The sequence below is a fragment of the Octopus sinensis genome, linkage group LG19 (assembly GCF_006345805.1).
Source record: "Octopus sinensis linkage group LG19, ASM634580v1, whole genome shotgun sequence".
Classification (NCBI taxonomy): Eukaryota; Metazoa; Mollusca; class Cephalopoda; order Octopoda; family Octopodidae; genus Octopus; species Octopus sinensis.
In genome coordinates this window covers 38,014,083-38,029,520 of record NC_043015.1, presented here as the reverse complement: position 1 = coordinate 38,029,520, position 15,438 = coordinate 38,014,083, and the positions used below count along the sequence as shown (strand labels likewise).

General features: G+C 41.5%; 1 protein-coding gene across 2 annotated transcripts in view; it reads right to left on the bottom strand.

Moving 5' to 3' along the window:
* LOC115222133 (cytochrome c-type heme lyase) overlaps nt 1-15,438 on the bottom strand; it is a 43,363-nt gene that overhangs the window by 10,805 nt on the left and 17,120 nt on the right. For both annotated transcript variants that reach the window (XM_029792266.2, XM_036511116.1), the window contains exons 3-4: nt 11,605-11,752; nt 1,582-1,702 (exon numbers count right to left, since the gene is read on the bottom strand). In XM_029792266.2, coding sequence (XP_029648126.1) covers nt 1,582-1,702; nt 11,605-11,752 — 269 coding nt within the window. The remainder of the gene's footprint in view (nt 1-1,581; nt 1,703-11,604; nt 11,753-15,438) is intronic.

Genomic DNA, 15,438 nt, shown 5'->3' with positions numbered 1-15,438 from the left:
CAACAGGAACAAATTTGGAAATCAATCTCCCAAAATTCACAGAATGAAAATTATATGTCGATTGTTGTACAAAACTGTAGATGAACTGTTTACGAAGTATAATCACATATTTTCATGAATGTACTGAGATTGCTCTGATATTCTCATTTTAATATGAATAGGTGATTATGGGCGGTTTTGGGTGGCTTGGTCAAATGAACCAAAATTTTTTCGGGTAGCATTGGGCGGTTTGGTAACGAAAGGGTTAATTTACCATGAGTTACAGTGAGATGTTGCTTATCATCAAGAGGATTAATTGGACCATTCTTTTTTGATGCTACTGTGACTGGTCCTGTTTACTTAAACTTGCTGCAAATCTGTCATGCCAAGCATTAGAGAAGACTTTGAAGATGAGGAGTTTTATTTTCAGCAATATGGGGCACCCCTCACACTACCATTGCAATGTTAGATCTTTCCTTGATGAGATCCTGCCAAACAGGTGGAATGGACATAGGGGTTTCATTGAATACCCTCTCCATTCACCAGACCTCACACCTCTAGACTTATTTTATGTGAGTACCTAAAAGACAAAGTCTATGCTATGAAACCTGCAACAGTCAGATTTGAGCAGTCATTGAATGAGAATGCATGCAAATACGAAACAAATTGTTTCGTGATGTTTGTGATTCTAATGCTTTGTGTTGTCACCAGTGCCTGGGCCAGAACAGATGTCAATCTGAAAACAGGCATAGATAAAACAATTAGATAATGCCTGTAGAATCCAGTCAATTTTAAAAATGAAATGTATTTCAATAAACACCTACTTTACAATTATTTAAAGTGTGTATACATTTTTTGGGTACACCCTGTTTATATATATATATATATATATATGTGTGTGTGTATATATCATCATCATCAGCATAATCATCACTTTACTGTCTGATTTTCATGCTGGAATGGGTTGGAAAAGTCATCACAATCCAAGTTATTTGTTATTAGAAGCTATTTCCCCCAAACACTAGGTGCTCATACACATCATACAAGACTATGCAGATCTCACAACTCTACACTTTCTGTACTCATTTGCCAACCATTTATCAGTGAATTTAGAGTGGATTTTATGTGACAACAGCACTAAGAAGGTTGTTGTGGCCACCAGTCTCTCAAGAAGTGGCACAATTTGATGGCTTTGTATTATGGCACCAGCACAGGAGGTGAGGTTGAAAGATTAAAGTTGAGCATACAGTCTATCCTGCGAGCTGTAAGTTATAACAAGGTGTAAGTTATACAAATGGCAAACTACAACAGTCTATTGTATGTTGACCAACAGATGATAGTACTAGATTGAAAAATAAGAGTGAGGGGAAGAGGGAGTGTGGGTAGGGACGGGTATGAAGGAAGACATAAAACAGAGAGACAAACACGGAGACAGACACAGAGAAAGAAAATGAGACACACAGACAGAAAATGAGATAAGGACACAGACAAGGAAACAGAGAGACAAAATAGGATAGAGATAGATAAACAAGGAGACAGAGAGACAAACTAGGACACACACAGAGACAGACAAGGAGTCAGTTCTTGAATGGTTCAACTTACTGATAATGAAAAGACTCCCACTTCAAGACTTCTTGCCAAGCCTGTTCATTGTTAGCATTGTGTATTTTGACAATATATTCCATATCTTTTGGTTTGATGTCATCTGCATGCCACTGCCATCCTGTAGGGAGGAATAAATAAAAAGACAGAGAAGCAAGTGAGCAAAAAGCGAGACAAATAAGCAGACAACTATAGAGACAAACAGATCATCAACATCATTTTAATGGCCACTTCCTAATGCTTCAATGGCTCAAACAGATCAACCTGAGGCAGATCTTTTTATTGCTGGATGCCTTCCCTGTCACTTGCCCGTTTGAAAGCAAGGTAATATTTCCCTATGAGTAAACATGCTTTACTTAATGGAAGATTGGAGACAAACATTACGTGTGTGTGTGTGTGATCATCATTTAATGTTCATTTTCCCAAGATGGCATGGGTTGTATGGTTTAAGAGGAAGAGGCAAGGCAGAGAGCTGTACCAGGCTCCACTTATCTGTTTTAGAACAGTTTCCACAGCTGGATGCCCTTCTTAATGCCAACCACTTTACAGTGTACTGGGTGATTTGTATGTGCTCCAGCACCAGTGATTTATATACTTTTTACACAAATACACAGATACTTTTTACACAAATACACACATGCAAGCATGCCCACACAAACACACACACAGATATACATATACAAGGGTTGCACAAAATAAGGAACCACTTTAAAATTTCAAACAAATTTCTCTTAATATGGGGTAGGACCGCCTTTGGCAGTAATTACAGCTTGAATTCTACAAGGTATGGACTCGTACAAAGTTTTAATTGTTTCCAAAGGAATGTTTGTCCATTCTTCAATTAAAACAGTCTCCAGTTCTTGCAGTGATGATGGTGGAGGATATCTACTCCTGACTTGTTTTTCTAAAATGCATCATAAATGTTCAATAATATTGAGATCTGGGGACTGGTGGCCAGATAAGATGTTCAACTTCACTAGAATGTGCCATTCACTGACAACTTCAGCTGTGTGAATTGGTGTATTATCATCCTGAAAGATTGCGTTTCCCTCAGGAAATAGTTCTGCAAACATAGGATGAATTTGATCAGATGTCATAGGATGTCAAGAATTGTCATAGGATGAATTTGATCAAATGCTTAAATATCAATCAGGTGGCTACGCTAACCAGGTTGATTACATTCTCACCAGGCAGTGGGATGCATGGTTGCTCTTAAATATAAAGACCCCCTCTGGTGAAGAATGTATCCCCCAGCATAGACTCGTCACTAGTGACTTTATACTTTAAGTCAGAAGGATGCCAAAAAGCAGACCAATCTGGAAAAGAAGGATTTGGAAGCTTAAGGACCCTTCATATGGTCAGAGATTTAGGGACATCCTAATTGAGAAATTTGATGAGAGGTAGGACATACTTGTGACATAGAGGGCAACTGGGAATTACTGCAAGACAGCTTGCTGAGTACCACAGACCAAATCTGTGGCTGGTGCAAAATCCCTTCCAGACCTAGGGAAATGTGATGGTGGAATGATGCAGTTGACAGGGCCATTAGTGCAAAGAAAGGGGCCTGGAAGAAATGGAAGAGTGGGGGTAGCAGGGAACTGTATCAGAAAGCCAGAAAGGAAGCTAGTAGACAAATATATGTAGTTAAAGGAGAAGCAGGAAAGAAGTTTGCGTTTGTTCAGCAATGTAAGGATGAAAGAACTCAAGTGCTTTGGATTGCAAGACAGTGTGTGAGAGAAAATCGTGATGTCATAGGAGAGAAATGTGTCAAAATGCATGATGGTGCATTTGCATCTAATGATTCTGCAAAGGAAGAGACTTGGAAATGCCATAATGAAAGACTGCTGAATGTGGAGAATGAAAGGGAAGAGGAGAGTCTGCCAAATGTTGACCCAATTGAGGGACCAGCTACCCGAATCAACAGTACCCTGGTAGATAAAGCAATTAAGGATATGAAGACAGGGAAAGCCCCTTGATCCATCATGATTAAAATATCTGGTGCTGTGGATTACGGTCCAGTCAGATGTATTGTAAATCAAATTGTTGGATAAGATGATGAATCTTAGAGAGTCATAGCCCAACTAATTAGGGAGAGAGTTAACCTAATTTGCCTAATTAGTCTATTGCAGCTTCCCAGCTTTGCCTGGTGTAAGCTATGGACACAAAAAGTGCTGCAATATCAAAGGAAGGTTGATTTTTTTTGTGTGGCAGATGCACAGGTGCAATAAATACTGAAGAGATACAGAAAACAGATTCCATCACATGCCAGAGGGAAAAACTTGAAGTAGTTCATAGTTTCCATTACCTAAGTGACTAAGTCAGTGGGGGTGAGGAATGATCTGAGAGTGTAGCTGCTAGAATAAGAATAGCCAGGGCGAAGGTTAGAGACCCCCTACCTCTGCTGGTAACAAAGGGCCTTTTGCATTAGCAAAGAGTCATATATTATCGCAAAACAAAAACCTCTTTTGAATGCTTCCACCACAGATGACACTACTACAAGGGCCATAGAATAATACCCATGCAAATATTAAAAACGATATATTCAGAACAGTCGCTACCCATGAATTAATTCAGAAGAATTCCAATCAATACTGCTATTACCACAACATGTCACTTTTAGCTCCTCTTGAGCATTGAGCATTGCTAGCATGGAAAACGGATCTTAAACGATGATGATGATATGTATGTATATATATATATATCATCATCATCATCATTTAACGTCCGCTTTCCATGCTAGCATGGGTTGGACGGTTCAACTGGGGTCTGGGGAGCCCGAAAGCTGCACCAGTCCAGTCAGATCTGGCAGTGTTTCTACAGCTGGATGCCCTTCCTAACGCCAACCACTCCGAGAGTGTAGTGGGTGATTTTATGTGCCAACCGACACAGGTGCCAGACGAGGCTGGCAAACGGCCACGCTCGGATGGTGTTTTTATGTGCCACCGACACAGGTGCCAGACGAGGCTGGCAGACGGCCACGCTCGGATGGTGTTTTTATGTGCCACCGACACAGGTGCCAGACGAGGCTGGCAGACGGCCACGCTCGGATGGTGTTTTTATGTGCCACCGACACAGGTGCCAGACGAGGCTGGCAGACGGCCACGCTCGGATGGTGTTTTTATGTTCCACCGACACAGTGCCAGATGAGGCTGGCAAACGGCCACGATCGGATGGTGCTTGTTACGTGCCCACAGCACGGAGGCCAGTCGATGCGGTACTGGCTACGGCCACGTTCGGATGGTTTTCTTATGTGCCACGTGCCACCGGCACTGGTACCACAAAGATACAAATTCCATTGATGTTCATCTATTTTGATTTGTTTTGATTTTCACTTGCCTCAACAGGTCTTCACAAGTGTCACAAGAAGGAAGGTATGCACCGGTGGACTGACTACGTCCCAGGTAGGGGCCATGGGTTATGGCCTGACTAGTCTTGCCGGTCTTCGGATGATGTTTTTATGTGCCACCGACACAGGTGCTAGATGAGGCTGGTGAACGGCCACGATCGGATGGTGTTTGTCATGTGCCCACCGCACTGACTACAGCACTGATGGATTCTTGTGTGCCACAGGCACTGGTACCACAAGATACAAATTCCATTGATGTTCATCTATTTTGTCTATTTTGATTTGATTTTGATTTTGATTTTCACTTGCCTCAACCGGTCTTCACAAGTGTCACAAGAAGGAAGGTATGCACAGGTGGACTGACTAGTCTTGCCGGGTCTTCGGAAGGTGTTTTTGTGTGCCACCGACACAGGTGCCAGATGAGGCTGGCGAACGGCCATGATCGGATGGTGTTTGTTACGTGCCCACAGCACGGAGGCCGGTCGATGCGGAACTGGCTACGGCCACGTTCGGATGGTTCTCTTGTGTGCCACCGGCACTGGTACCACAAAGTGTGTGCCACCGGTACTGGTACCACAAAGATACAGATTCCATTGATGTTCATCTATTTTGATTTGTTTTGATTTTCACTTGCCTCAACAGGTCTTCACAAGTGTCACAAGAAGGAAGGTATGCACAGGTGGACTGACTAGTCTTGCCGGGTCTTCGGAAGGTGTTTTTATGTGCCACCGACACAGGTGCCAGATGAGGCTGGCGAACGGCCATGATCGGATGGTGTTTGTTACGTGCCCACAGCACGGAGGCCGGTCGATGCGGAACTGGCTACGGCCACGTTCGGATGGTTCTCTTGTGTGCCACCGGCACTGGTACCACAAAGATACAGATTCCATTGATGTTCATCTATTTTGATTTGTTTTGATTTTCACTTGCCTCAACAGGTCTTCACAAGTGTCACAAGAAGGAAGGTATGCACAGGTGGACTGACTACGTCCCAGGTAGGGGCCATGGGTTATGGCTTGACTAGTCTTGCCGGGTCTTCGGATGGTGTTTTTATGTGCCACCGACACAGGTGCTAGATGAGGCTGGCGAACGGCCACGATCGGATGGTGTTTGTCATGTGCCCACAGCACGGAGGCCAGTCGATGCGGTACTGGCTACGGCCACTTTCGGATGGTTTTCTCTTGTGTGCCACCGGCACTGGTACCACAAAGATACAAATTCCATTGATGTTCATCTATTTTGATTTGTTTTGATTTGATTTTGATTTTGATTTTCACTTGCCTCAACAGGCCTTCACAAGTATCACAAGGAAGAAGGTATGCACAGGTGGACTGACTACGTCCCAGGTAGGGGCCATGGTTTATGGCCTGACTAGTCTTGCCGGGTCTTCGGAAGGTGTTTTTATGTGCCACCGACACAGGTGCTAGATGAGGCAGGCGAACGGCCACGACCGGATGGTGTTTGTTATGTGCCCACAGCACGATGGCCAGTGATGCGGTACTGACTACGGCCATGTTCGGATGGATTCTTGTGTGCCACCGGCACTGGTACCACAAGCGGTACTGATTACTTTTTATGTGCCACCGACACAGGTGCTAGATGAGGCTGGCAAACGGCCACGACCGGATGGTGTTTGTTATGTGCCCACAGCACGATGGCCAGTGATGCGGTACTGACTACGGCCACGTTCGGATGGATTCTTGTGTGCCACCGGCACTGGTACCACAAGCGGTACTGACTACGGCCACGTTCGGATGGATTCTTGTGTGCCACCGGCACTGGTACCACAAGCGGTACTGACTACGGCCACGTTCGGATGGATTCTTGTGTGCCACCGGCACTGGTACCACAAGGATACAAATTCCATTGATGTTCATCTATTTTGATTTGTTTTGATTGATTTGATTTTCACTTGCCTCAGCAGGTCTTCACAAGTGTCACAAGAAGGAAGGTATGTACAGGTGGACTGACTACGTCCCAGGTAGGGCCCACGGGTTATGACCTGACTAGTCTTGCCGGGTCTTCGGATGGTGTTTTTATGTGCCACCATGTTCCCACAGCACGGAGGCCAGTCGATGCGGTACTGGCTACGGCCACGTTCGGATGGTTTTCTTGTGTGCCACAGGCACTGGTACCACAAGATACAATTCCATTGATGTTCATCTATTTTGATTGATTTTCACTTGCCTCAGCAGGTCTTCACAAGTGTCACAAGAAGGAAGGTATGCACAGGTGGATCGACTACGTCCCAGGTAGGGGCCACGGGATATGGCCTGACTAGTCCTGCCGGGTCCTCTCATGCACAGCACACTTCCATAGGACTCGGTCTTCAGTCATTTCCTTGGTGAGACCTAAAGTTCGAAGGTCGTGCTTCACCACCTCGTCCCAGGTTTTCCTGGGTCTACCTCTTCCACAGGTTCCCTCAACTGCTAGGGTGTAGCACCTTTGCACACAACTATCTTCAGCCATTATATATATATATATATATATATATATATATATATATATATATATACATAAATATAATATATAAAGTAGAGGTTGGGGTCCACCAGGGTTCAGTACTCAGCCCCCTCCTATTTATCATAGTCCTCCAGGCAATAACAGAGGAATTCAAGACAGGTTGCCCCTGGGAGCTCCTCTATGCTGACGACCTCGCTCTAATTGCTGAGTCACTATCAGAACTGGAGGAGAAGTTCCAGGTGTGGAAGGAGGGTTTAGAATCGAGGGGCCTTAGAGTCAACCTAGCTAAAACCAAAGTACTAATAAGTAGAAAGGTAGGCAATCCACAAATGTCCTCAGCAAGATGGCCCTGCTCGATCTGTAGAAAAGGTGTAGGTAGAACTCTATAAGATGTACCCAGTGTAAGCTATGGACACATAAGAGGTGCAGCAATGTCAAAGGTAGGCTAACTGGGAAGATAGTTTTTATATGTGGCAGATGCTCGGGAGCATTGACCTCCGAAAATCTGCAGAAAACAACTTCCGTCACTTTCCAGGGGGAAAAATTAGAAGTAGTTGATAGCTTCCGTTATCTAGGTGACCAAGTCAGTAGTGGGGTTGGGTGCGCTGAGAGTGTAACTGCTAGAATAAGAATAGCCTGGGCAAAGTTTAGGGAGCTCTTACCTCTGCTGGTGACTAAAGGCCTCTCGCTCAGAGTAAAGGGCAGACTGTATGATGCATGTGTTCGAACTGCCATGCTACATGGCAGTGAAACATGGGCCGCGACTGCTGAGGACATGCGTAAGCTCATGAGGAATGAAGCCAGTATGCTCCGATGGATGTGTAATGTCAGTGTACTTACTCGACAGAGCGTTAGTTCCCTGAGAGAAATGTTGTACCTAAGAAGCATCAGTTGTTGCGTGCAAGAGAGACGATTGCGCTGGTATGGTCATGTGGCGAGAATGGATGAAGATAGGTGTGTGAGAAAGTGCCAATCCCTAGCAGTTGAGGGAACCCGTGGAAGAGGTAGACCCAGGAAAACCTGGGACGAGGTGGTGAAGCACAACCTTCGAACGTTAGGTCTCACCATGGAAATGACTAGAGACCGAGACCTATGGAAGTATGCTGTGCGTGAGAAGACCCGGCAAGACTAGTGAAGCCATAACCCGTGGCCTCTACCTGGGACGTAGTCAGTCCACCTGTGCATACCTTCCTGCTTGTGACACTTGTGAAGACCTGTTGAGGCAAATCAAATCAAAGTCAAATCGAATCAAGTCAAACCAAATCAAAATAGATGAACATCAATGGAATTTGTATCCTTGTGGTACCAGTGCCGGTGGCACATAAGAAAACCATCCAAACGGGACCGTAGCCAGTACCGCATCGACTGGCCTCCGTGCCGTGGTCACGTAACAAACACCATCCGATCGTAGCCGTTCGGCAGCCTCGTCTGGCACCTGTGTCGGTGGCACATAAGAAAAACACCGAAAACACCATATCCGAGCGTGGCCGTCTGCCAGCCTCGTCTGGCACATAAAAAACACCTTCCGAGCGTGGCCGTCTGCCAGCCTCGTCTGGCACCTGTGTCGGTGGCACATAAAAAACACCATCCGAGCGTGACCGTCTGCCAGCCTCGTCTGGCACCTGTGTCGGTGGCACATAAAATCACCCACTACACTCTCGGAGTGGTTGGCGTTAGGAAGGGCATCCAGCTGTAGAAACACTGCCAGATCTGACTGGCCTGGTGTAGCCTTCGGGCTTGCCAGACCCCAGTTGAACCGTCCAACCCATGCTAGCATGGAAAGCGGACGTTAAACGATGATGATGATGATGATATATATATACATATATGCATATATATACATATGTATATGTACATACTTACATCCATATGTATATATTTATGCATAAGTGGGCATAGGATGTTATATAACACCATACCTCAAATATTTAATCATATATATAAATATTACTATGGTTCTTAAACATCTAAAAAGAATATATATATATATTTATACATAAAAACACAGAAGGTAAAAATGTATATGTGAATAAAATACAAATAGAACGGCCTATCAAAAAGCTAAATATAAACAACTAAAAATTCATAAAAACTCTCGAGTGTACCATACTACCAAAAAACTCATAAACTAAGATAAAATATAGTTTCAAACAATTAAAGATGTTTTATCAAACGATTAAAATTATTATAAAATATTTTTTTTTACTCCCCTCACACAAAGTACGTTCAAAGTTCAATTTTTAAAACCATGGTAGATTAGAGTTCATGAGCAAACAGACTTCCACAAGGTCAATTCAAATACATCAATGGCCATTTTGAGAGCTCACCACTTCGGTTCAATTACAATAGGGTGCATCATGGCAATGACCCCCTCATCAAAATGAACAGGAAACAGGAACTACACACAGAGCAAAACAAAAAAGTGCATGGCTAATTTTAAAGAAAAACCTATCAGCAGACTAGTCCAAATTTTCTAACACTAAAAAAAAAAAAAATATTTATTCATACATGAAAACCCCACTAGAATGGGAGAAAGCGCTAATGATCTAAATGATATGATATATATGTAAAAACTGTAATATATAAATAAATATCTGTAAATATAAACCATCCGATCTTCTGATTACTTCATTTCATCCAATATAGATATATATATATATATATTTATATATATGTATATGTTAGAAGGTTTGGAGATGATGTATAGGTATTTTATATTAGAAGAAATGAGGTACTCAGAAATTCGGATGGTTTTATATTTACAGATATTTATTTGAATATTACATGTTTTTATACATCATATAACTTTTATCATATATCATATATTAGCGCTTTCGTCCATTCTGGTGGATTTTTCAAATTACGTCCATTCTAGTGGATTTTTAAAATTTCCTGTGGAAAAATTTGGCCATTTTAAAGTGTTATTGAGTGTGTAGTGGTGGGGAGGGATATAAGAGAGTACAAGAGGGTGATAAATGGGGAGAAAGTGAGAGAGAGAGAGTGTGTGTGTGTGTTTTTGTATCTGAAAGTAGTGTTAGAGAAAAAGAGGGGAAGGAAGAAAAGGGAGAGTGGGAAGAAGAAAAAAATGTTTTGCTGGTTTCTTTTGTAGTTAGTCAGGATGTTCACTCCAAGGGGGGGGTGTCTAAGATCTTGGGGAAAAAATTTGAACATCTTATAGTGTTATTGAGTGTGTAGTGGTAGGGAGGGATATAAGAGAGTACAAGAGGGTGATGAATGGGGAGAAAGTGAGAGAGCATGTGTGTGTGTGTGTGTGTTTGTATCTGAAAGTAGTGTTAGAGAAAAAGAAAGGAAAGAAGAAAAGGGAGAGAAAGAAGACCATAAATTATATTTCCTTTTTATCATTGTCTTGTGAGAGAGTGTTTGTGTGTGTGTGTGTTTATGTGCACGCGTGTGTGGTGCGTGTGTTTGGGTTTTTGTATCTGAAAGAAATGTTAAGGAGGAATGGTCAAGTTGTTAAGACTAATCAATGCAAATTTTTGTTTTTATTTTTTGCAACTGTAAATGGTTTTTGGTTTCTAGAAATTGGCCATTTCAAAAAACAATTGTCTGGATTTCTTTTTATTATTGTTTTGTGAAGGTATGTGTGTGTGTGTGTGTGGGTGGGTACCTGTGAATCTGGAAGGGGTGTCGTTGGAGAAAGGAAGAAAGAAGAAAAAGAGGAAGAAGAAATAATTGTGTTGATATTTAAACCACTATTCAGTTCTTTCAATCCAATGTTTGATTCCTGTGCTTACATTGGATGGAAAATCTGGATTACAAAAACAGGTTTGTTTTATTCACATTTTAAAAGTCAATTTGCTTTGGTGATAAACAAGAATGTAGAGTAATATACAGTGTACTAAATGCTACACTATGTTTGTTAAATTATAAATTGAAAGATTTGCCCTTCAATGTATGATGAGCAAAATTTCATAAGGTTCATACTAGAAAAAGAGACTTTCTTGTGTTGAAGTTACAGATGACAGAATACAAATTGACAAACACGGAGTATGTTGTCTGATCTTTAATTGATTTAGTCTAATATCTCACTGATTGACAGCTAAATAAATATTAAGTTTTATCATACAGAAGCAACTTGTTCCACAATGTAAAATGGTTTCATTCAAATATTACAATATTCTTTGTTCAATGTTGTATTTTCAAAAACCAAAAACATATGTGTCATGTAAAAAATAAAAAGATACAAAACATACCTTTCCGAAGCATTGCATTCCAGAACATCTGTTGAGAAGGATAAACCCAAGTCTCGTTGGTACCAGCTTTTGGTATTGAGGATACTTCTCGATTCAATGGGAGGGGGAAGGGTTGGTCATCAGAGGGCCTTTGGTTTGGTGGTGGCATCTGAAACAATAAAAGAGGAAATTTTTTTTAAATATGAAAATGAATAAAATAAAAAGAATTGGAAAATTCAGAAGATGAACAAAATTACTCAACATTAATAGCATCATTTTCATAAAAATATCCACAGCTAGCAATGGGATTTGAAACCCATAACTATCATTTACCAGCTTTCTATTGAATTTCAATGATACTGGATGTTATAAGAAGCAATTTGAGAAGGAAATGAGAAGACCCATTCATGAGACTTGAACTACAGAAAAGAGAGCAAAAGGAGTATTACTATTATTACCATGATTACTTTATATATATATATATATATATATATAGGGAGAGTTTACGGAAAAAAAAACAAAAGACAAAGACAGGTGGTGTACAAAACAAACAGATGTATTAGTATAACACTCAGGAATAGAAAAAGTCTTTTACGTTTCGAGCCTACGCTCTTCTACAGAAGGGACACAGAAAAGAAGGAGAGAAAAAAAGGAAAGAAATATATATATATATATATATATATATATATATATATATATATATATAAAATCTGTGCCATAAAATTGCTGGCACTAGGAAGGGCAGTGGAGGAGGGAGCTCTGAAAGCTGTCTACTCTCACAGAATCTACCAGAACAAACAAGACCGAATGTTCTGAGAGGGGGGAGGAGAATAATAATAATAATACTAATAATTTTGTCTTGGTATAAAAGATGGGCTACAGCAAATATTCTGCTCAATACCACAGATTTGCTTGTCAGTTGTTTGACTTTAACCAGTTGAGCATGTCCCTTAGTGGCTGACGATATGTGCATCTCTGATCACGAGCAGAAGTAGTGGGGGAGCATCATAGCCGTGTGTTGAGAGGGATTCTTTGGGGTTTGAATAATTCACTTCTGGAAACATGGGTGTTTCGTTCAACATCCTTAAACAATCCTTATTCAGGGACCTTTTGAGCGGGGTGGGTTATTCGACCAGAAGAAAATTCTAACTGGGCCCCACCTGCAAGGTCATGTGCTGTTTATCTTGATATGAGATCACCATGTCGCGCACATATGGTTGTGATGCATGTGCCTGGTGTACCCTTATCAGACGGGTATATTGGGCTTCGTATATTTTACCCCAGTGTCACTTTGATGGCATGAACTGCTCTCTCACTCAATAATAATAATAATAATAATAAGAAGAAGAAGAAGAAGAAGAAGAAGAAGAAGAAGAGGAAGAAGAAGAAGAAGAAGAAGAAGAAGAAGAAGAAGAAGAAGAAGAAGAAGAAGAAAAGAAGAAGAAGAAGAAGAAGAAGAAGAAGAAGAAGAAGAAGAAGAAGAAGAAGAAGAAGAAGAAGAAGCTGCTGCTGCCGCCGCCAACAACAACAACAAACAGTGCACACTTGTACTACAAGTCATTAGAAAAAGGTTAAAATAGGAGACAGAAAGCAACAATGAGTCAATTAAAGAAAGACAACAATGAAATCTAAAAGTACATACACCATATCATCATATTTAACATGCACTTTCCATGATGGCATAAGTTTGAGAGGAGCTAGCAAGTCAGAGAGCTCCAATTATCAGTTTTTACATGGTTTCTACAACTGGATGCCCTTCCTAAAGCCAACCACTTTACAGAGTGTACTGGATGTTTTCTACGTGGCACCATCAGGGGTGATTTTCACATCGCATGAACGTGGGTGTTTTTATGACACTAACATGGGTGTTTCTTATGTAGTACCAGCACCCACAAACTCATAAGACAAGGATCTCAACAGAGGGAGGGAGCTGAACAGAAAGATTAGAGTATGATATAGGGACAAAGGTAGCCCTCTTACAAGGAAGGAGAGGAAGATGAGAGAGTTAGGAGTGATAGAGAGACAGTTAGTGAGAGAGGACCTGCTCATAGGAAACAGTGGGGGCAGTAGAAGTAGTATAGAGGGGTTAGAGGAGGGAGATGTTGCATAAGAGTGTGAGGGAAGATATTTATAGAAAGCAGAGATAGCAAGTGATGGTGAGAGGAATTGGAAGTGGCTGGAGCGGTGGGTGTATGGAAGATATATGAGGGCATGGAGAGTGTGAAGCATATGAGGAAGAGAGCTGGGGCTGCTGCAGTGGTTGGCAGGAGTTGGAGAAAATAGATTGTGGGGAAATATGATATAGAACAGAATTATGTGTGTGTGAGAGGGAAAGCATGGCCATAGAGGACATGCCTATAGACATGGATTGCCACATTTTTGTTTTTAGTTTGATATCTTCTCAAACCTAACTGCCAAAAGTGTTGTTCTCTTGTCATCTTCTCATTGAGACTCAACACCTGAATATCTCCTGTTACCATTACCCCATGTCTTCCTATATTCTTACCAAAATTACAGATAGTCACTTCCTCATGCAGCTGTCCTCATCGATGTGCACCACATGACCATATTATCATAATCCTCTCTCTTGCACACTACAACTAAAGCCTTTTATACCTAATTTTTCTCTTTAAACCATTTACACTTTGTAGTACAGGTACACTGACATTATCTATCCAGCGAAGCATTCCAGCTTCATTTCTTTGAAGCCTTCACATGTACACTGTAGTCAAAGCACACGTTTCACTGCCACATAGCACAGCTGTACATACATAGGCATCATAAAATCTGTCTTTCACTCTGAGGGAAAGGCCCCTTGTTACTTACAAAGGTAGTAGTTCTCTGAACTTTTCCCATCCTAGAGTTCTCTCCTCCACTGCTAACTTGGTTGCCTAGGTAATGGAAGCTATTTACTAATTCTAAGGATCACCCCAGATATCTGACGGATTCTATTCTCTGCCGCTTCTAAGTATTTATTGCACCCACATATCAGCCATACACAAAGACTATTTTCTTTGTTAACTTTCCCCGGATACCACTGCACCACTTATGTGTCCATAGCTTGCACAAGGTACACTGTATGGAGTTTCTACCAACACCTTTTCAACACATCAAGCAGGGTCATCTCCCTCAAGGGATTAGTGATTTGTGTGTTTCCCTACTTACAAGGACTTTGGTTATTGCTAAATTAACTCTAAGATTCCTTGGTTCCAGACCCCTCTTTCACACCTGAAAATTATTCTCTAGTTCAGGTAGTGAATCAGCTATAAGAACAAAGTCATCAAAGTAGAGGAGCTTTCAAGAACTGCCAGTCTTAAATTCATCAATTATGGCCAAGAGGGGGCTGAGAACTGATCTCTGCTGAATTCCTACCTGTACACTGTTATATTCATGGGCAACCTTCACCTTACCAACAGCATCCTTGTATATGACTTGTACTGTTCTCACCAAACACCCATCTATCCCTAGCTTCTACATTGATCACCGGATGATGGAGCAGAGGATGTTGTCAAAAGTTTTCTCCATGTGAACAAAAGCCAAGTACAAGTTTATTTTTGGCTAAATATTTCTGCAGTTGCCTCAACCAAGAATATAGCATCTGTTGTGCTTCTTTCTGGCAAAAATCCAAACTGCATCTCATCTACACTAACTCTCTTCTTAATTGATTGAGATATGACCTTTTCTGTAACTTTCATCACCTGCTCCAACAATTTGATATCTTTGTAACAAGCTGCAATCAATCCAGATAGCTGGTTCCTCTGTCAGGTCCACATTAAGTAGAATTTTCTTCTCCCATGCATTCTCTGCACTTAGCAGACTTTCACAGTGGCATTTCCAAGCCTTTTACTCTTCAGA